The sequence below is a fragment of the Gorilla gorilla genome, chromosome 21 (assembly GCF_029281585.2).
Source record: "Gorilla gorilla gorilla isolate KB3781 chromosome 21, NHGRI_mGorGor1-v2.1_pri, whole genome shotgun sequence".
Classification (NCBI taxonomy): domain Eukaryota; kingdom Metazoa; phylum Chordata; class Mammalia; order Primates; family Hominidae; genus Gorilla; species Gorilla gorilla.
The window spans coordinates 74,401,698-74,422,867 of NC_073245.2; the positions used below are offsets into that span (position 1 = coordinate 74,401,698).

General features: G+C 55.1%; 1 protein-coding gene and 2 long non-coding RNA genes across 6 annotated transcripts; 2 read left to right on the forward strand and 1 right to left on the reverse strand.

Moving 5' to 3' along the window:
* Window positions 1–3,866: 3,866 nt before the first annotated feature.
* LOC134757818 (uncharacterized) lies at window positions 3,867–5,742 on the reverse strand. Its single transcript, XR_010132326.1, has 3 exons — window positions 5,273–5,742; window positions 4,356–4,790; window positions 3,867–4,117 (listed from the first exon to the last, which is right to left on the reverse strand). It is a non-coding gene; the product is annotated as an uncharacterized lncRNA (long non-coding RNA).
* On the forward strand, window positions 5,742–6,957 carry LOC109024377 (uncharacterized). The gene is made up of 3 exons (XR_002003879.4): window positions 5,742–5,854; window positions 5,997–6,120; window positions 6,659–6,957. It is a non-coding gene; the product is annotated as an uncharacterized lncRNA (long non-coding RNA).
* A 646-nt stretch (window positions 6,958–7,603) lies between these two features.
* LSM14B (LSM family member 14B) lies at window positions 7,604–20,571 on the forward strand. 4 transcript variants are annotated; one of them, XM_031004765.3, is made up of 10 exons: window positions 7,606–7,971; window positions 9,798–9,961; window positions 11,486–11,621; window positions 12,773–12,889; window positions 14,972–15,139; window positions 15,409–15,486; window positions 15,720–15,881; window positions 16,546–16,696; window positions 18,479–18,664; window positions 19,360–20,571. In XM_031004765.3, exons 1-9 carry the CDS (start codon window positions 7,845–7,847, stop codon window positions 18,648–18,650), a joined length of 1,275 nt encoding a protein of 424 aa, XP_030860625.1. In that variant the 5' UTR covers window positions 7,606–7,844; the 3' UTR covers window positions 18,651–18,664; window positions 19,360–20,571. The 4 variants fall into 4 exon arrangements, with proteins under 4 accessions (XP_063558498.1, XP_030860625.1, XP_030860626.1 ...); XM_019017254.4 differs by lacking the exon at window positions 7,606–7,971 and adding an exon at window positions 8,380–8,401; XM_063702428.1 differs by lacking the exon at window positions 12,773–12,889 and having other exon boundaries at window positions 7,604–7,971; window positions 11,288–11,621.
* The last annotated feature ends 599 nt before the right edge of the window (window positions 20,572–21,170 follow it).

The following is a 21,170-nucleotide window of genomic DNA, read 5'->3' on the forward strand; positions in this document are numbered from 1 at the left end:
CATACCTCTAGTCCCAGCTACTCGGGAGGCTGAGGCAGGAGAATGGCGGGAACCCGGGAGGCGGAGCTTGCAGTGAGCCGAGATCATGCCACTGCACTCCAGCCTGGGAGAGAGAGCGAGACTCTGTGTCAGAAAAAAGAAAGAAAGAGACTTGCTGCCCAGCTCCTTCTCCAGGGGTTACCTGCCTATTCCCTAGTTTCCTGCCTGCAGCTGCTAGAGCCTTGAGGGTTTGCCTCTGATTTTGCTGAGGTGGCGCCCGCTGGGGTGTCCGCAGCCAGTGACTGAGTCAGACGGTAGTACCAGGACCAGCCCCTCTGCCCCGTCAGGGCTCCCGTAGCGGCCACTCTTCCCTCCCAACTCGCCAAACTCCCCCTTGGCTCAGCAGGTGCTGTGTCAGGTCGGCATCTCAGCCAACAGCTCCAGCCTAATTCACTTCCCCCTGGTTTTCTCTCACGGGTGTTACCCTCACATTAACTTCTGCACCCTCAGTTCCAGCTCCTTGGCGTCTCCTTCCCAGAGAAACCAGCCCGCAGCCCTCTCACTTGGCTTTTCTTTTTAAAGTTTTTAATTTTTTTGAGACAGGGTCTCATTCTGTCACCCAGGCTGGAGTACAGTGGTGCAATCTCGGCTCACTGCAACCTCCACCTCCCGGGCTCAAGTGATCTGCCCACCTCAGTCCTGAGCTGGGACTACAGGTGAGTGCCACTACACCTGGCTAATTTTTGTATGTGTTATAGAGATGAGGTTTTGCCACGTTGCCCAGGCTCATCTTGAACTCCTGGGCTTAAGTGATCTGCCCACCTCAGCTTCCCAAAGTGCTGGGATTACAGGCATGAGCCACCATGCCTGGCCCAGCCTTTATTTTTATTTATTTATGTATTAATGTATTTATTTTAGAGAGAGGATCTTGCTCTGTCACCAAGGCTAGAGTACAATGGCAAGATCACAGCTCACTGTAACCTTGAATTCCTGGGTTCAAGTGATCCTTCCACCTCAGCCTGCTGAATAGCTGGGACTATAGGCACATGCCACCATGCCCAGCTGATTTTATTTTTAGTAGAGACAGGGTCTCACTATGTTGCCCAGGCTGGTCTCAAACTCCTGGCCTCAAGTGATCCTCCTGCCTTGGCCTCCCAAAGCACTGAGATTATAGGCGTAAGCCACCGCACCTGACCTCACTTGGCCTTTGTTGATGACAGGCAGGAAAGTCAGACAGGGTTCATTCATTTACTCAGCAAATATCTGGGTGGGATGTGTAACACTGTGCCTAAGACTATGGGTTCTCCAACCTGGGTTTGTATCCTGGCTCTGCTGGGACAGTGGGCATGTTCTTTAACTGCCCTGGTCCTCAGTTCCCTGGCTATAAAATGGGGACACTCATTAAACCTGTTCCAGAGTGTTGCTTTGAACACCACACACATAAACTGCTCAGCACAACGCCCAGCACGCACTCAACTATTAGGAATTTTGTCTGCTGTTATTTTCAGTTTCTTTTTTCTTTTTTTTTTTTTTTTGAGACGGAGTCTTGCTCTTTCGCCCAGCCTGGAGCACAGTGGTGCAATCTCGGCTCACTGCAACCTCTGCATCCCAGGTTCAAGCAATTCTCCTGCCTCAGCCTCCTGAGTAGCTGGGACAACAGGCATGCGCCACCATGCCCAGGTAACTTTTTTTTTTTTGTATTTTTAGTAGAGATGGGGTTTCACCATGTTGCTCAGGCTGGTCTCAAACTCCTGACCTCAAATGATCTGCCCGCCTTGGCCTCCCAAAGTGCTGGCATTACAGGCATGAGCCACATGCCCAGCCAAAACTGTACACTTGAAATGGGTGAATATTATAGAATATAATAAATAAACAACCTTAATAAAGCTGTTAGACACATAAATGAGTAAGGCACGAGTTCCGGTTCCACCCAGCACAGAAGTGCCAGACTCCGAGGTTCCGCGGTGCGTGGGGAAGGCCATTTGTAAACACTCTCTGGCCCAAATGGCAGCAAGCCTCCCAGGGCAAATGGGGTTTCCATGTTCCGGTGCTTGGGAAAGACTAACACGTATTCGCGTCCGTCCGCGACTGCCTGTCTAAGCGAGATGAGCCACCAGAAATGTCTCAGGCGCCATCCTCCCCATCCAGCTCCTCGTACCTGCTGGAAAAGCCTGGGGCAGCCCTGCACTGGCACACCTTCTTCTCACCCGGCCCATGCCCTGCCCCTTCCGCCGCACACACCCCCGCGCAGCCAGTTATGGGCTTCACTGCCAGGGTCGACCTCGGTGGGCCCATGTGGGTGCCTGCCGGCTTCTGATGCACATCATTTCTTGCCACACAGAGCCTCAATCCAGCCTGTGCTCTCAGGGCGGTGAAGGCAGCGACATAAGGAAAGGATTACGGTGTTAACAAGTCGGAACTGAACATGAATAAAAATAACCACGTGCCCTGGCAGAATGCTTTCCATCTGACGACGGGGATGTCTTGGTGCACGGACGAGGGTCCGCGGGTGCACTGCCTGGTGAGGACAGGCTTTGGGAAGCCTGGCACACCTCTCCCGACATCTGCACTGCTCCTTTATCTACATGACCTCATTCCTGGGCTGTGACTTTGCCCAGCAGGCGCTCGTGCCGCATCAGGCAGGCGTAAAGACAAGTGCCCAGCCTGGCTGGGATGAGCCCGTAGGCCTCTTCAGTAACCATGGCAACGCTCTAGGACGCACCCGGCATCCTTTGCATGGAGTCAAGAGAGGATACAATGTAAGAGGAGAGACCCTTGAAGAAGAAGCTGCTTCCTTCCCTCATGCCCTGTGCCAACCTCAGGTCAGTCTCCATCTGGACATCTGCAGAGCATGAACTCCAAGTGCAGAAATCGTGTCTGGGCTTTGTCCCTTCCCGCTGTTCACTATCCCCTCCCCCCGCCCCAACCTGAAGGCTGAGCACAGAAGACCACCAGGGAGGAGGCCCGGACGTTGAGCACCCAGGGTTAGCAGCCGGCAGACTGACACAGGAATCCCAGCCCTGTCATGTGCTGGCCGTGTGACACTGGCTGTCACCTAGCCCAGGCTGAGAGCCTGGTTTCCTCCTCTCACAAGGTGCAGCACCACATCCGGAGGGCTGCGGAGGGGTTCGGGGAGGAAATGCGTGGCCGGCTTGGGCACCAGGTCTGGCACTGAGTGGTGGGACTGGGCTGGTGGACACTCAGTAAAACAGTGGTGGATTGACTTAGAAGAGGCCTTTCATCGTTTACTTTCTATCCAAGTAGAACACAGGGCTGGGGAATGCTGCCCCCACCCCAGCCATTCCTGAGCCCCTAAAGCCCAGGAGCCCCTCACAGCCACCGGGAGAGAAAAGCTGCCAGCCTCCCGCTGACAGCCCGTCTTCTGTTCCACCAGGATCTCTCAGCATTTGATCCTGCATTCTGAGGTGGCAGCGCCAGGGCTGGCCCTATCAGAATCTGACATTTCGAAAGCTGGTGTCTGGGTGTGCCCAGGTTCTCATCAGTTCCAGCCAGCTGTCCCTCCAGCTGCACCTGGAAGCGGGGCCGAGGCTGCCCGCTAGGTGCTGGAGTTTAACACACTCCTCTTTTATTTTCCAAGGAACTTCCCATCACACAGGGCTCCTCACGCCAGGAAACTCGGCTGTTGGGGTGGGAAGGGGAGAAAAGGAGGTGGAAAGGGGACAGGAGGCAGGAGGGGGAGATGGATGGGAAGAGGGAAGAGGGTCTGAGGATGCCTGAACTTCAACCCACTGGTGCTCATCCAGCCTCCCGGCAAAACAGCCCTGCAGAGCCCCATGCAGGAGGAAATGGATTTTAACTGGATTCACAGAGAGCAGGTCAGACCTCCATGAGAATTCCTGATGGTACAGGATCAACTCAGCCCTCCCTCTTCACCTTACTGTCCAGCCACCTGTGGGTCCCTGTGCCCCGAACACCCTCCCTGGGCCTCACTGTCCCATTCCCTGCCCGGAAGTCCTCCTAGCAAAGCTGGCCCTGAGCCTCCCCACACGGCGCACCTGTGCCCTCCTCAGCTCCCTTCAGGCTGGCGCTGTTGCACCTGTGCGGTTGGAGGGTCTTCCTCGGGGGAGGGGGCCTGAGGCCTGCAGGGCCTCCCCAATCCCCTCTCCTGTGCCAGATCCTGAATGAGGGGACGGGGATGGTTGAGTCCTGTCTCACCAGCACGTGGCCACACTTCAGACCACAGAGCGCTCTAGGACTGTGGACCACCCATCGTTAACGCCCTCTGAATTAACTCAGCTGTTTTGTGTGGCGCCTACTGAGCAATGACACCTGTGAGATCAATGGCTGTGCCATTCATTCTTGCTCAGGGGAACATTAGAGTCACAGGATGGTTTTCTGTGGTAGGGCACCCTTACCTGCTGCAGGATGCTGGCCTGTGCCACCCCAGCTAGACTGGTGATGCAACGTGAAGCAGGGTCCTTACTCCATGTCTCCCCACCTGTCACTGGGGACCACGGCATGCTCCTACATACACAGAGCAAGCATGTAATGAGTGGCTTGTGGCTGCAGCAGAAACCTCTCCAGCTGTCCCTATGGCCCTCCCAGTGCCCTCAGCACACCCAGTTCCTACACGTTCCTCCAGAATAGCCCCTGGTTACTCTCAAAGCCCTTCACAGGCATGATCTTCCGGGGTCCTCAAGCACACCAGTGAGATGGGCAGGCAAATGAAGAAACCGAGGCAGGCAGTCCAAGTGGCCCAGGGTTTCCCAGAAGCCCCAGCTCATTCCTCCAAATTCTTGGGCTCGCTGGTCTAAGGCCTGGTGATTACCAGGCAGGTGGGCTGTTCAGACCTGTGCACAGTAAAGAGCTGCTTATAGTGGAGGTGCTGGATACACGTGCCCCAGCCTGGAAAACAAGCCATGCCAGTGAACGTCCAGGTCGACTTAGGCCTGGCACAACTGTTGCCTTCTCAGACCTCACCCAAGTGCCCTCCACTTTGGGCAGGACACCAAGGAATGAATGGCAGGGCCTGCATTCCTGGACCTGGGCACTACGTATATTTTTAGCCTCTGCCTTCCTGGGCATTTGCAGGGTGGCTAATGTTCTCAGGGAGCCACCAGCTGCACACCCATGGGCTGGGCAGGCACTCGGAGGTCTCTGGGAACTGCACCCTCCCTGCCTTCAGTCCGGGGGCTCAGAAGCCAGCTCCTTTTCAAGGCAGAATCAGCTCCTGCTAGTGAAGCATGCACCCCACCCCCAACACAGCCAGAAGCCTGTGGCTCAGAAACTAGGAGGCATGAAGTACAGGATTTGTGACCTTGGATTTCCTTACTTGGAAAATGGGGTGGGGTGGGGGGACAGAAGGACTTTGACTCCACACGGGATCACCACGCCAGCTCACTCAGGAGACCTGGTTGGCACCTCCTCCTGACAGGTGCACCCTGTATGTCCAAGTGGGGAAGGATGTGCTGTGTTGAGAAGCTGAGAGTCTGGGTCGCGCTTCCCAGGGCCAGATGCCCCAGTCGCTGGAGACCTCTCCTCCCTGAGCTGGGCTGACTCCATGGCTTTGCTGTCTCTGTTCTCTTCCTGCATATGATGTTCCAGGAGCCAAGAAGCAATTCTAGAATGTACAGGCCAATCTTGGCAGATGAAACTGAATTTTCCCTCTTCTCTTCTGCTTCCTGTGTCCCCTTCCTTAAACTCATCACTGCTCTCTTATTGGCCATTGCCGGGCTCTGGTGGGAGCAGGTTGGCTTCACCTTTGTGAAGAGACAAGAGACAGTGTGATGCGGCCCCAAGCCTGTGGAGGATGCCACCAGGCCAGACTGCAACTTCCCTGCGTGACTCCCCCGTGCTGGGCCTCTGTTTCCCCTTCTGTCAAATGGGGAGTCACAGCGTCCATCCTGCAGGGCAGGTAAGATCTTCTTAGTATAATCAGAAACACATTTTAGGTCCTTACCAAGTCCACACTTACACAAACAGGTGAATTAAATATTTCACAAAATAATACTTACTTTCACCATGCGAGATACTATTATTTTCTTTTTTTCCTTTAGAAATAGGGTCTTGCTGCCACCCCTGAGTGCAGTAGTCCAATCACAGCTCATTGCAGCCTCCAACTCCTGGGCTCAAGTGATCCTCCCGCCTCTGCCTCCACCTCCCCAGGAGCTGGAACTACAAGTATGTGCCCCCACACTCGCCCAATTTTTTTTAAAGGTTTTTTTTGTAGAGATGGGGTCTCCATATGTCGCCCAAGCTGATCTCAAACTCCTGGCCTCCAGTGATCTTCCCGCTTCGGCCTTCCAGAGTGCTGAGATTATAGGCATGAGCCACCCACCACGCCATCTGATATTTTCTATCTTATTCTATTTCATTTTTATTATTATTTTTCTTGAGACGGGGTCTAGCTCTGTCGCCCAGGCTGGAACGCAGTGGTGAGATCTCTGCTGACTGCAATCTTCACGTCTCAGGCTCAAGCGATTCTCCTGCCTCAGACTCCCGAGTAGCTGGGGATTACACGTGTCTGTCACCACGCCCGGCTAATTTTTTTGTATTTTTAGAGACGGGGTTTCACCATTTTGCCCAGGCTGGTCTTGAACTCCTCACCTCAAGTGATCCGCCCGCCTGCGCCTCCCAAAGTGTTGGGATTACAGGCGTGAGCCACCGCGCCCAGCCTATTGCATTTTTATAGTCACCACCCACTTTTTTTTTTTTCCAGGACCCAATATTGGTCCCTGATCTGATGATGTTCACGGTCAAGACGGAAGCAAAAAAAGCACACACCATGCGCCCTCGGTCACTAATCACGCGGAGTATACGCGAGGAGGGCCCGCAGCTAAGCGACGGCCGGCGGCCGAGCTTCCTCCACGGCCGGGGAGATGGGCGAGGCCTCCGGGCCGCAGCCCCGGGTACGAGCGGAGGCTCCGAGGCCCCCGGTAGCCAGTCAGAATTTATTTTAAGGGAAATGGAAAGCTGCGGCAGGCTTTGGGAGGAGGGGCAGGATTAAAAGAGAAAGTGTGCTCAGCATGTTATATTTAGAGGCTGCCACGCCGGAAGCGCCGCCTTCCCGGGAGCTGCCGCCGCGCCCGCCCCCCGCCGGCACCTGGGCACTGGGGCGGGAGTCCCAGGGCTGCCCGGGAACACCCGGCGCCCAGGGCCTCCGCCACTCCCCGGTTCCCCATGAGGGTGAGGGCTATAGGCGCATCTGGCCCAAGATAGGGGAGTCGTCCGGACCCCACTTCTGTAGGAGGGGAAACTGAGGCCAAGGGGGCAAAGCCCCGGTGCTCGCGGCGCCCAGGGGCCGGGGCGGTGCCGGCACGCGCGCGGGCGGGGCCTGGCGCTCCTCCCCGGTCCCGCCCACTGAGCGTGCAAACCGCAGCCGCCCGCCCACGCGCACGCGCGCTCCTCCCAGGCCGCTTCCCACCCCTCCCCCCGCCCGCTCAGTCTCGTGCTCCCAGCTCCGCGAGGGGCCCGCCGGGAGCCGGCCGAGGGTGGGGCGGAGCGCCGGGGAGACCCGCCCCCGGCCAGCGGCGCCTTGCTGCGCAGGAGCGACGCGAGGGCCCGCCCCCCCAGCTGGCGGCCCGGCCATATTTAAAGGACGGCGGGCGCGGCGAGCCAATGGGCGGCGAGCGTGAGGGGGCGGTGCGTGGCGGCGCGAGGCCCCGGATGTGGCTGCGGCGGCCCCTCCTCCCCCGCGCTCCTCTCAGAGCCCAGGTCGCGCGCCCCTTCTTGGTTTGCTGGGTGCCCGCGCAGGCCCCTCGGGCGGTGGCGAGGAGGGGCCCAGGCGGAGGCGGCGGCGGGCGGAGGAGCGCAGGAGCGGGCGGCCAGGCCACCGCGCGGCGGCGGAGCGGGCCGCGGCCCGGCGCTCCTTCCCCACCGCGGCCCGACGCACCCCGGCCGCCGCCATGAGCGGCTCCTCAGGCACCCCGTATCTGGGCAGCAAGATCAGCCTCATCTCCAAGGCGCAGATCCGCTACGAGGGCATTCTCTACACCATCGACACCGACAACTCCACCGTGGCGCTCGCCAAAGGTAGCGGCCGCCGCCCGCCCGAGCCCGCTGACCCCCGTCCGCCAACAGCCCCGGCCTGCGGTGCCCTCCCCGCCCCGGGGCGTCCCGGAGCCTGGCGCCCAGACCCCGCCCAGAACCCACCCAGGGCACACCCGGGCCGAGATTCCCTGCCCGCGCCTTCACCCCGGACGCCCCCGAGGCTCCGCCTTCCCGCGCGCCACCCTCCCCCAGCGTAGCCGGCCGCACAATGGTCTCCCTTGGCTCCCAGGGCGGCGTTATTGTGCGCGGGCGCCCGGCGGTGTTTGGTGAGGGGCGGGCCCGGCCCCCGCGGTGCCGCCCCCTCGGCCGCCCAGCCCACCTCTGCAGGTGCCAGCTCCGAGGAACAGGGCGGCTTCAGTCAGCGGGCCTCCTCCCCGCCAGCCTGGGGGGATCCCTGCGGGGGAGCCTCGAGGTCGAGTGGCGGGGCCAGTGTCCCGGCGTCTCCCGAAGGCTGGGGGTGGGGTCACAACACGCGAATCCTGCAAGCCTTTCTGGAACTTTATTAGATAGTTGGGGCCTTGATCCTGAACAGATACCGCGTCCTAAGGCAGCCTCCTGCCAAGGCAGAAGCATCCGTTGGCAGCCAGACGCCCCGGTTTAAACGGTTCTCCTGCTCTATCCTGACCTTCCCACTGTGGGGCTTACCTTTTGGTGACAGCCGCCTGTGGGCGCTCGTAACCCGCTGTGGCCGCTGGAGGACTTACAGGAGGGGGGCTCTTCTTTACAGTCAGAATCTCTGAGGTTGTTGAGGCAGCGGGTGGTCCAGAGTTTCTTTGTCTTCATCACCCAGAGAAGACGGGGAGTGCACTTCCCCTGCCTCTCAGAGAAAAGTGCCCGTGGAGCCACGTCTGCCTAAGCCCGTGTGTGTGCTGGATCTGGCGCTAGGCTCCCAGGGGTTCTTGAAGTGTCTAGACGCGTCTGAAACGCTGCTTAGGTCACAGGGAACTTCATGTGTAGAACGCACTCATTCCAAACAGGGAGTGTCTCCTTTTGAAGCCTGTCTCCTGCGTGGCTTCAGGAGCTCGTTGAGTATGCCAGGGCTATGCACTCACTTGCAGCCATGGAACCTCACTACACTTATTACAGGAGAGCCCAGTTAGAGAAGCTGAGGCCCAGAGTAGGCCCAGGAGTTGGCAGGAGTTGTGTCTTGTCAGTTAGAGGCTGCTGTCCCACCCACCTCTGCCCCTAGAGGCTTGCTAAAAAGAGACTTGGTAGCGCTCCTGGAAGCCTGCTGGTTAGGGGTTAGTAGACTCAATTCCTTATAGATGCGGAAGCCGGGGTCAGAGGTCCATAATCCTGGGACCCTGTCTCCCTTTGTTTTCTGTTACAGCTGTTCCAAGGTTTGTTATGGATAGAAGGGTAAGGGCAACACTCGTCTAGATTCCTTTGTGAGAAAACTGCCTCTTCAGGCGCAATGTGTGGTGAGGCTTTGGGCATAAAGCAGCCGGCTGGCTGTTGGATCTACAGAGTCAAATGTGAACAGGGAGGCCTTACGAAGCAAGCCTTGTTTTGCCGAGAGCTCTGTACGTTGGTGCCTTCGCACATGAGACTGTCAGTCTGTGAAATTGTTCCTTGTCATCTTTGTGATCTAGAGCTGTCTGTTGTCTGGAGCTTCACCAATTGGTGCATTATCAGCACTGTCCACTGAAAATCGGGGCATTAAGTAGTTGTTGAAATGTGGACCTGGGGTGCTGTGTTGTGGCTCTGAGCAAGTGTCGCCGTCTTTTGGAAGGCTTGGGAGCAGTGGTGTCAGGGTTGATTGAACTGGCTGAGGACAACAATAACGCTTCTCTTTCTCCACTCATAAGTGAGGTCCTTTGGCACTGAAGACCGTCCCACAGATAGGCCTGCGCCCCCCAGAGAGGAGATTTATGAGTACATCATTTTCCGAGGAAGTGACATCAAGGATATCACTGTGTGTGAACCTCCGAAAGCTCAGCACACACTCCCCCAGGATCCCGCCATTGTTCAGGTAAGTGTGCCACTGTCCCTCTGTGCATGCTGTAGGAGATGCTGGTTTCCATTTGGAGCTTGGTGGCATGTTTGGTCAGAACGCTCAATGTGAGGAATAACCTTTTTTTTTTTTTTCTTTGAGGCAGGGTCTCGCTGTGTCGCCAGGCTGGAGGTCAGTGGCGTGATCTCGGCTCATTGCAACTTCGGCTTCCCGGATTCAAGCAATTCTCCTGCCTCAGCCTCCCGAGTAGCTGGGACTACAGGCACGCACCACCATGCCCAGCTAATTTTTGTAATTTTAGTAGAGACGGGGTTTCACCATGTTGGCCAGGATGGTCTCAATCTCTTGACCTTGTGATGCACCCGCCTTGGCCTCCCAAAGTGCTAGGATTACAGGCGTGAGCCACCACACCCAGCCTGAGGAATAACCTTTTAATGAAAAGTGGCTTAACTTTTGTCCAGGCTGTTGCTGCTCTCACAGAAGGTGTTGATTCTTGTAGCACACACAGTAGGTGGTGTGTGCTGTGTCACGTGGCTCTTAAGGAAGGCGACCTGGGGAGTTGGGTGTGCATGCGCGCGTGTGTAGTGTAGTGTGGTATGAGTGGATGCTCCTGGACCTGTGATGTTTCGGGCATAGCGTTTGCCCTTAGTTTCTGGTTGGAGAAGTCTGAGCCCTGAGCAGCTGCTGTGAGTGGCGTGACCTACCTGCAGGGACTGCAGGGCTTGCCCTCAGGTTACGCCCAGTCGTTACATGCTGCTGTTATACAACACCAGATTTGCAAGTCTGATGCCATGTGCCTGCTTATTGGGTTATGGCTTATTTTGCCCATGCTCCCCCAGGGAGCCCAGATTAATATTTTCTTCACTTCTAAATTTAAATATTCACTAGCTCCTCTGGGGTTCAGACTGCATTAGGTTCTATGCTGAGCACCCATCCTGGAAGGTGGGATCACACAGGACCGGCTTTGGGAGCAGTGGGAAGCCATCCGATGGCTTTGAGTTAGGAGAAATTTGGGTTAGAATTACATGGACAAGACACCTGTAATCCCAGCACTTTGGGAGGCCGAGGCGGGCAGATCATTTGAGGTCAGGAGTTCAAGACCAGCCTGGCCAACATAGCAAAACCGCATCTCTACCAAAAATACAAAAATTAGCTGGGTGTGGTGGTGGGCATGTGTAATCTCAGCTACTCGGGAGGCTGAGGCTGGGAGAATCGCTTGAACCTGGGAGGCAGAGGTTGCAGTGAGCTGAGATCACGCCATTGCACTCTAGCCCAGGCGACAGAGCAATACTCTTTCAAAAAACAAAAAACAAAACAAAACAAAAAAATGAATTACATGGACAGGTGAAACTGGAACTGAAATGCTGTGGAAAAGGCAGCTCTCACCATACTGGAAACTTGCACCCCAAGGGCTCCTCCAGCATCTCAAGGGTGCAGGCTGATGGGACGGTGCTTGTTTCCCGGCTGAACAAGCGCCCTGATGAAGGCGTGCGGGGTGATGGGATGGCCTTCGCCGTTCTCACCCGATGTCTCGTTGTTCAGTCTTCCCTGGGTTCTGCCTCCGCCTCGCCCTTCCAGCCGCACGTGCCTTACAGCCCTTTCCGAGGGATGGCGCCCTATGGCCCGCTGGCGGCCAGCTCCCTGCTCAGCCAGCAGTATGCCGCCTCCCTGGGTCTAGGTGAGTGACCTGTTTCTGTCTGGTAAACTACCCTTGCCTGTAACTGTCACTGAGTGGAGCGATGGAGCCTGAGGGTGGGGATATGCATTCTTGTCATGCTCAGCTCGTAGACTGTTTTGTTGCACACTTAGTAAATTACCCAGTGCAACTTCCGCTTGTGAGAGCATTTAGTAACTACTCAACTGAAAGTAAAAGAGGCAGCAGCCTGAGTGTTGGAACAGAAGAATCAAATCAAAATTCATTCGAAGAGTCAGGGCGGATCTAGGTGGAAGTCCTGGGCCAGGCATAGTGGCTCACTCCTGTAATCCCAGCACTTTAGGAGGCCAAGGCGGGTGGATCACAAGGTCAGGAGTTCGAAACCAGCCTGGCCAACATGGGGAAATCCTGTCTCTACTAGAAATACAAAAATTAGCTGGGTGTGGTGGGACACACCTGTAATCCCAGCTACTTGGGGGGGTTGAGGCATGAGAATTGCTTAAACCTGGGAGGCGGAGGTTGCAGTGAACCGAGATTGCGCCACTGCACTCTAGCCTGAGCGGCACAGTGAGACTCTGTCTCAAAAAATAAATAGGTGGAAGTCCTTGTATATCTGCTTCAAAGAAGAAATAGCTGATATATATGTAGTATTACAGATGAGGTCTAGCTATTTGCGCATTTATAAGCCTGTAAATATAGACGCGAAATACAAACGTCCCTTATTCATCATGTCCCTTATTCTACTGTAAGTGCCTCGCTCAAAAATGGTTTCAACCAAGATTGAAAAACCCCAGAGTATGATTCTATTCTCCATACGTAGAGAAAGATCCTGCCTTGTCCTTAACCTGGACCTAGCTTTGCAGAGGGGCTCAGAGTGTAGAATTCGCAGGTGATCCACGACCCTTGCTCAGAATCCAGCATGAAGCAGTGAGACAGGGAACCCTAAGCGAGGTCTGTAGGCCGCTTGCTGCTACAAATCATGCTTGCTTGGTTGCTGTTCCTAGCGTGACAGGCGGCCTTCCCAGCCCAGCTCTCTATGTTTCTAAAATGTGTGTGTATGACAGAATCCTACAAGAGGTTGCTTGGCTCTTTCCAAGCTTGCTAGACACAACACAAGTGTATCCTGACTTATTTGTGTGCTTTCTTTTTGCTCTTTCTCCTTTATCTTCCTTTAGAGAAGTTGGTAAGCCCTCCAGCCTCAGCCGCTGCTTCCAGCCCTAGCTCTTCTCCATCTCCACAGCCCGTTTCAGAGCTTGACTTGTCCTCAGAGCCACAGCAGCTCACTGCCAAGGGTAACAGCAGTTTGGGAGAACTGCATGCTGTCTTGCAAACCATTCTGAGAGCGAGGGGTAAAGCAGCAGACAGAATGACAGTAGCTGTAGCAGATCATTTGCCAAGCCCATGCAGCCGCTGAGCTGCTTGTTTGCTTCAGCATGTAGTCCTGATTGATGAACTCTCAGTGTTAAAGAAGGGATTACAAAGAATCAGCGGAGTAGTTTGTTCTCTCTTCCTGGGCCCAGGTTCTCTGTGGACCTGTACCATGACTACCACATACGGGAAACTTCACTGTTCACAGAAAGTCATTTCCCTGGGGTTTTTGCTGGGTCCTAAATGTGTTCTAGAGTGCTGCAGGGGGGACTCCCCAAAGCACCTGACATGCCTGTTTTGCTCTTTGATCTGTGTGGGTCATAGGTCACTCATTGAGGGGATTCAAAATTAGGGGCTTGGGTGACAGTCGCCAACTGTTTGGCCAGGTGGACAGTATCAGCCTGATGGCCAGCTGGCCAGTGTACACCACCTGTCTCTGTGCTGTGGTGGTGGCGGCACCTGTGGGGTTTCTAGACCTTTTCTCACATTCTACTCATTTCCCCTGAAGTTCTAAAATTCACGTTGACGATCTTGTGTATGTTTGTGTTACACGTAGCACCCTGACAAGCTGAACCATCGCCATTACCCGGCCCTGGTCCAGGATGATGCCTGGGCTTTCCTTATGGCACACAGCTGCTGTCAGTCTGTCATTCTGCAGGTGCTGCTTTCCAAATCCTGCATGCACTCTGTGTATCTGAGTTACAGAGTAGTCATTTTTTTTTCCCCACTTAAAAATGACACAGATACTTCTGTTGCTCTTAGGATCAGTTACCTAAACCTGCTCATAGGGCAAGACTTTGTTTGAAGTAGTTGGTTGTGTAAAAAGCAGACAAGCCCCTTATCCATGCCCCTGCAGTCACAGTATGATCAGGAGGCAGGCAGTGCTGTGTTTGTCTCCCGGACATGCTGAGTGAGACAATCAGTGAGAAAGTGGCCCGGGTGCATTCCCGCCAGAGGACACTTTCCAGACCTCTATGCAGAGTCGTTCCAACCTGCCCTTTGAGAGCTTCTGTTGATGTGGTTACAAGGAATTTTTCTACAGTCAATTTTTTTTTTTCATTTCTATTCCATAAAAGCAGTAAGATGAGATGCCCAGTCTTCATGTGTATTGGGCTGTTCGTCTAATAATAATTACCCTGTGGTTAGGGTGCCTTTTCTGTTTCAGATCTCTGTTCACTTACACCCAGTCCCACATTGTCCTGTTTAGAGTCCCTACAGGTCCTGGAACTTTGGAAAGGGAGGAGATGGAGAGAGGTGGGTGGTGCTTCCCATTTTCCTCCTGGTTCAGAGGGCCTGGTTTCTGAGGGTTCATGCCCTGTGCGTGGGCCTCGGACTGCAGTTTCATAGGCACAGCCCCTTGCCAAAGGCTACCTAGGAGCCCTTTGTGTCTTCATGATGAGCCTTTGCCCTTGAGAGAAGTGTAGGCTGCTACGTCTCGGAAGTCAGCTCCTGCTTCGTCATTTTTAGTTTTATTGTGCCTTAAGTGGAAATGACAGTGTTCTAGAATTTAACTTCAGAATTTGTTCACTGCATTTTCTAGAAAATCCCAGGCTGGGCTGGTTCTTCTCCAGTGTGGACCAGAATGAAACAAATTCTCAGATCCTGAATTCATCAGGATCTTGGGGTTGCTGAGCTCCTTTGGGATTGGAGCTTGTGTGGTTTTAAGAAAGCTGTTTCCACACTTCTGGGGAGGTGCCTGTTTGTAGGCACGGTGTTTTTCCTGTCCTTGAGGTTCCCTAACTTGGGAAGCTCAGGGCTTTGGGAGTGGGGAGTCCAAAGATGAACTGGCCTTGGTGCTGCCCAGTGACTCTTGGCCTTCTTTTGCTGCCTGGGCTAGCCTCAGAGGGAATGGCCCAGTCGGGAGGTGCTTTGCCTGGATTTGATAGAACATCTAGGCAGTTGCCCTCCTTTCCTTCCTGACATGCCAGCAGAAGAGAAATGCCTGGAGATATAAGGCTTGCTTCTTTTCTCTCTGTTTTTAAACCCTCCTCCCCTCCTCAATTCAGGAGCTGGTTTTCCATCCATCCCAGTCGGCAAGAGCCCCATGGTGGAGCAGGCTGTGCAGACTGGTTCTGCTGACAACCTGAATGCTAAAAAGCTGTTACCTGGCAAGGGCACCACAGGGACGCAGCTCAACGGTCGTCAGGCCCAGCCGAGCAGCAAGACGGCCAGCGGTACTTGAACACATCATTTCCTGGAGTTTGCTTGATGTTCTAAAAGTGGCACACTACTTCCTGGGCTATTTTTTTTTTTTTTTTAATTAAAAAAATACTACTCCCCCATCCTAAGCCCCATGTGCTTTTGCAGGGCAGGCCTGTGCAGCAGCCTCCTGCGGTGCCGCCCTGGCCGCGTGCCCCATGGTGGTGGGGCCTGCTTCCACAGCTGGGTTCTGGCTTCCGGCTGCTATAGGAGCTTTGCCTTACTCTTCCCTTTTGCGCCGTAGATGTAGTCCAGCCGGCAGCTGTGCAAGCTCAAGGGCAGGTGAATGACGAGAACAGAAGACCTCAGAGGAGGCGATCAGGTAACACCTGTTGCCACTTGATTTCTGGGGACCACGAGTGATCAGGCTGAGCTCTGCTTGCCCTCCTGCCTGCTTCTCTGGTTGACGGTTTCAGGGGTGCTGGTGTGAAGTCGCTGCTTGTGTGCTCTGTCCCCTCTGTGGCCTTGGGGGTGTGCCTGGAAACTCCTTGTGAGGTGTTTGAGATCACTGGGTTGGTGACCTACTTCAGCCAGGGCTGTCCTTTGTCCTCACAGGAAACAGGCGAACAAGGAATCGCTCCAGAGGGCAAAACCGTCCAACTAACGTCAAGGAAAACACAATCAAATTTGAGGGTGACTTTGATTTTGAGAGCGCAAATGCCCAGTTCAACCGAGAGGAGCTTGACAAAGAATTTAAGAAGAAACTGAATTTTAAAGGTTTGGCTCATTATATGAAAATTATCCTCTGCACAGGAGTACCCCTAGAGAGTGTTAGGAGGAGATGCCTGGCCGGGTGTGGTGGTTCATGCCTGTAATCTCAGCACTTTGGGAGGCTGAGGTGGGTGGATCACCTGAGGTCAGGAGTTCAACACCAGCCTGGCCAACACAACGAAACCCCGTCTGTACTAAAAATCCAAAAATTAGCCAGGCGTGGTGGTGGGCGCCTGTAATCCCAGCTACTCGGGAGACTGAGACAGGAGAATCGTTTGAACCCAGGAGGTGGAGGTTGCAGTGGGAGTGAGCCAAGATTGCGCCACTGCACTCCAGCCGGGCGACAGAGCGAGACTCTGTCTCAAGGAAAAGGAAGAGATGCGTGGAGGAACCGGGGATGCCAGGCAGATGGTGACCGGCAGTGAGGAATTAATGAAGTGAGGTGCTGGGAGGTGTGAAAACGGGTGGGATAAGGTGCAGACTGCACAGCCCAGACGGCAGAACGAGACCTGTGCTTAGAAGGTAGAAGAAGAGATCTCTGCTTTGCACAAGGCATAGTTGATGTCTTAGCGTGAGGGTGGCTCCCGAGTGAGCCCGGAGGGACCACCCTGCTAAAAGGCTGTGCGCTCTGCCCCTCCTCCATCTCCACGTGTTCTGCTTCTTTTTGTAGATGACAAGGCTGAGAAGGGGGAAGAGAAGGACCTGGCTGTGGTGACCCAGAGTGCTGAAGCGCCCGCCGAGGAAGACCTTCTGGGGCCCAACTGCTACTATGACAAATCCAAGTCGTTCTTCGACAACATCTCTTCTGAACTCAAGACCAGGTGAGAGGCTGAATGAATGAGGGGAGGACAGTCCTCCAATCTAGAAAGGACAGGGCTGAGGGCTCTCAACCTGAGGGCAGACCTGGACTCTGAGGCTCAGGGTAGCTGTTCTAGGGTCCTGCTTGCGTTTCTGCATGATGGGTGCCGGAGTCCCAGCAGGTTGCGTGTGGGAAGCCTCTTGGGGATCCCGACCCGAGGAGTTGGCTGAGGTCGAGCCTGTTTCCTCTTGGCTTTGCTGCCCTATCCCCACAAAGGCTGGGCTGCACCGCCCTCCCCGGCAGACCCGTGTCCACATTCAGCATACCTCACTGTGCTCTGCTTGCTGGTCCCGCTGGCCTGGCAGCCTGAGGTCCTTGCTTTGCAGCCTGAGGTATGGCTACAATGTGCTCACACTGGCTTTCCTTCACTTCATTGTTTGAGGCCAGGGACCATGTGGTGTGTTTTATTTTTCACACCTAACAGCTGGTCAGAAGTCCCGCGAAGCAACCTAGGGAGTGGGTGGCATCTACAGTGTGGGCCTGGCTTGGAAACTTGGGCCCATTTGTCCTGCAGATTGAGCGCCAGACGTGCCGCGGCGCGTTGAGGGGGCCTCAGAAGGCAGGCTGGAGAGCGCCACCTCTTCAGGTTCATGTTCTGCCAGGGGAAAAATAGAACAGCATGTCCACAAGGCCAGGCAGTGAGGGCGATGGGATGGGGCTGTGGACTCGATGGGAAATGGATGATCAGTTCTCACAGGCAGAGCAGGCTGCGCAGATGAGTGCTGGAAGTGCTTCCAGACAGGCCGAGTCTGGGGGATGGGTTCCTGTAGGGTTTTGTAGGCCATGGCAGTGACTTTGGCTTTTGTTCCAAGTGCCGCGGGAAGCCATCAGAGGGTTTTGTGCTGAAGCGTGGTGCGGTCTGATGTTTTACGGTGTCCTTGGTGAGAGTGGTTGGACGGTGGGCAAGTGTGGCTGCTGACTGGCCAGTTAGGGGCCAGTGCTGCAGCACAGGTGGCTTGGAACCAGGAAGTGGTGGTGACAGAGGGAAGGAGTAGAGTCTAAATGTATCTTGAAGGTGGCGCTAACAGAATTGGCCAACGTGACAAGAGAAGAGTCCAGAATGACTCCTAAGTCTTTTGGCCTGGGTGGCTGATGGGTGGAGTTGCTGTTTCTTTGAACACGGAAGTCTGTGGGAGCAGCAGGTTTCCGGCTGAAGAGGAGCTCAGGGTGGGTGTGCTGCTGGAGCTGTTGTCTGCGTCGGTAGGAGTGCTGGGTGGGAGTGCTGGGCGCACAGTTGGATGTGGGAGATAGTCTCCCACCAGCAGCTTGTTTGGGTGGCATGAGTGTCCATGCTGTATCCCTGTCTTTCCAACTCCCAAAGCAGAAGCATCACATTCCAGGGAAGTTGTTCCATCTATCCTAGCCCCCTCCTTGTCTAGGAGGGTCCACTTCATGCTCCGGTCTCAGGTCTCCTGGGCCCCTGGGCCTCCCCAGGGCTCCTCTCTGTGCCCAGCGAGCAACAGGGGCTGCCTTGGTAGCCAACTAGTATCACTGCTTGCCTGTGGTGCCAGAGATGGTAGAGATGGATCCTGATCCCCGGCCCACTGTGGAGATAGTACTGGTTGGAAACGGGGCAGGGAGCACCTGCAGTGCCGGAGCTGGGCTCCAGAGCTGACGGGGCCGCCCCTTCCCTGTAGTGGCCCTGGTGAGTCTCCCTCCTTCCCTGGGCCGCTCTGAGGACGAGGCCTGGCCAGAAGCCTGGGAGTCAGTGCCTGCTACAATCAGCATTTCCTCTGTGGTTTAGCTCCAGGCGGACGACGTGGGCCGAAGAGAGGAAGCTCAACACAGAGACCTTTGGGGTGTCAGGGAGGTTTCTTCGTGGCCGCAGTTCTCGGGGCGGATTCCGAGGAGGCAGGGGCAATGGGACCACCCGTCGCAACCCCACTTCCCACAGGGCCGGGACTGGCAGGGTGTGAGGGTGCAGCCAAAGGTGAGTGGATGAACTTTCTGGACGCTTTGGTGGGAGGGTGTAGGGTCAGGCACACCTGGAGAGCTTAGGAAGGTGGGGAGCAGGCTCGGTTTCCCAGGAAGAAGAGAGGCCCAGAGGTGTCAAAGCCAAACCGAGGGCCTCGACCCTATGAGTCACCCGGGAGGCTGGGAGGCTCTTGGCCAACTTCAACCTGCATCTGTGCGGGTAGGACCCAGGTCCCAGCATCCTCCATGTGAGATTGCAGGTGTGGGAGGTGAGGTGGTGCGAGAGTCGCGTGGGCTGGGGGCTCACCACCCAGGTGAAGCCAGCAAGTGAGACCTTGCTCCAAAGCCAGTGTCTTGGCCCAACCTGGCCCTAAAGGAATCAGAGGCTTCATTTTTAACCAGGTCCCAGTGGATTTGTGGGCACCTTAGGGTTTGGGCAGAGCGTCCCACATGGGGTGCCTGGTGCCAACCCCACCCAGCGCCTCGGGACAGCCAGGTGGGCCCTGGAAAGACTAGCCCTCCTGCCACTAGCTGCCTCCCTGTCCCCAGTGTATTGTACAAGTAGGATTCTCAGAGCGGGCTGTGAGAAGAATGGGGGTAGCCAGTCTGACTCTGGTGGCAGGAGGGAGGCTGAGTGGCTCCTGCTCGCCAGCAGGGGCAACAGTGCTAGCTTATCCCAGCAGATGCTTGACTTCCTGTCATCTCTTGCAGGCTCCTACTGAAGTGGCGCATAACTGACGCTGTGTGTGTCAGGACGCGAGGAAAACGCTGCACTTACAGGGAGAAGTGGTCACTTTGTTTACGGAGTTTGGAAGAGACCCATACTGCTACTTGTGTTTTGGACTTAACTGAACTTGGACATGGTCTGAGTTAGAACCACTTGTTTTGGGGAAGTATTCATGGGTAACCTCTTTGAGGTCTCTTTACCTGTGTTTCCTTTTTAGTTGCGCATAGCCTAATTCTACGGTTTTGGTATTTTGCAAAAAGGTTTCTATGGTGAAAGCTGAATCCTTACTTTGTGACTTTTTTTTTTTTTAATGACAAGCTTTGACTTTTAAAAGTGGAACCAAATCTGTTGGCAGAGGTGGCAGCCAAGTACATCTCTGTAACCCAGCTGGCCCCTGGTGCTGCTGGCCTGGCACCCCCACTGCCAAGGGTGGGGTCTCAGGAGTCAGGCAGGGCCAGCACAGGGTGGTGTGGGGGGGCAGGGGTGGGTGGGTGGAGGGCACGGAAGGGGTTTTCCCATGGATCATGTTGTATAAGTGAACCAGACCACCCTGATGGCATCCACAGTGATGTCAAGGTTGGGGCTGGCCAGGGGTGGGTGGACTTAGAAGCATTTGGGAGTAGTGGCCAGGGGCCCTGGACGCTAGCCACGGAGCTGCTGCACAGAGCCTGGTGTCCACAAGCTTCCAGGTTGGGGTTGGAGCCTGGGATGAGCCCCGGCAGTGCCTTGGCCCTTCTGTGGTCCCTGCCAGCCTCTGACCTGGGCCGGTCAGTCATTGCTGGACTCTGGCCACACACTGGCGTTCTCATCCACTTGGAAACAAGCCAGTCTTTTCTGCAAGGTCAGTTGACCAAGAGCATATTTCCCCTCTGTTGTACATCGTTGTTTTGTGTTTGTGTTGTAACAGTGGGTGGAGGGAGGGTGGGGTCTACATTTGTTGCATGAGTCGATGGGTCAGAACTTTAGTATACGCATGCGTCCTCTGAGTGACAGGGCATTTTGTCGAAAATGAGCACCTTGGTAACTAAACCCCTCTAATAGCTATAAAGGCTTTAGTTCTGTATTGATTAAGTTACTGTAAAAGCTTGGGTTTATTTTTGTAGGACTTAATGGCTAAGAATTAGAACATAGCAAGGGGGCTCCTCTGTTGGAGTAATGTAAATTGTAATTATAAATAAACATGCAAACCTTTAAAATTTTCTTTTCTGATGCTCTAAGAATCCTGTTGACTCTTCTGCCCAAGTCACCTCTGCATCATGTCCAGGTCTGGAGCACACACTTAGGCTGGTGGAATTTGGGGAGACTTGCCCATCAGGTGATGGAACAAAGTGGCTGACCCAATTGGGCGGGTGAAGTGCGGCCAGCAGACCCGGGTTCTCCCTGTGGGCCACCCTTCTGGGATTAATGGCTCTGCTCTCAGAAACTGGATACAAAGTTCTTTTAAAAACCCAGCTCACAGATAACACCTGTATCATAAGCAGCGGCCCCTTTGCCACCTTCCTGCTGCCTCCAAGCTCCCCAGCTCAGGAGCGTTCAGGTTCTCCGGCACCGTAGAGCATGTTACACAGCCATGAGTAAGCTGCACCCTGGACCCACGCAGAAAAACAAAGACATGGCTGGTTCTCGGCTCAGGGCATCCCGTTTTAGTCTAACGGGTTTCCAGGTGACCTTAAAAGTGGCCCTCAGGACGAGGAGGCACACCAGCTGCATGAGTCCTCCTCTCATTACCTGCCTGCGGCCATCAGGCTCCACAGCAGAACTGCCAGCGGGGGCCCTCCGTTTCTTGGGTGGGGGT

What these genes read in the sequence shown, in the direction of transcription:
- LSM14B (XM_063702428.1), top strand. Translation starts at nt 7,845, where the DNA reads ATGAGCGGCTCCTCAGGCACCCCGTATCTGGGCAGCAAGATCAGCCTC. An exon ending in TGCCGCCTCCCTGGGTCTAG is followed by an intron (nt 11,622 to 14,971) that starts GTGAGTGACCTG and finishes TCCTCAATTCAG; the next exon opens with GAGCTGGTTTTCCATCCATC. An exon ending in ACCTCAGAGGAGGCGATCAG is followed by an intron (nt 15,487 to 15,719) that starts GTAACACCTGTT and finishes TTGTCCTCACAG; the next exon opens with GAAACAGGCGAACAAGGAAT.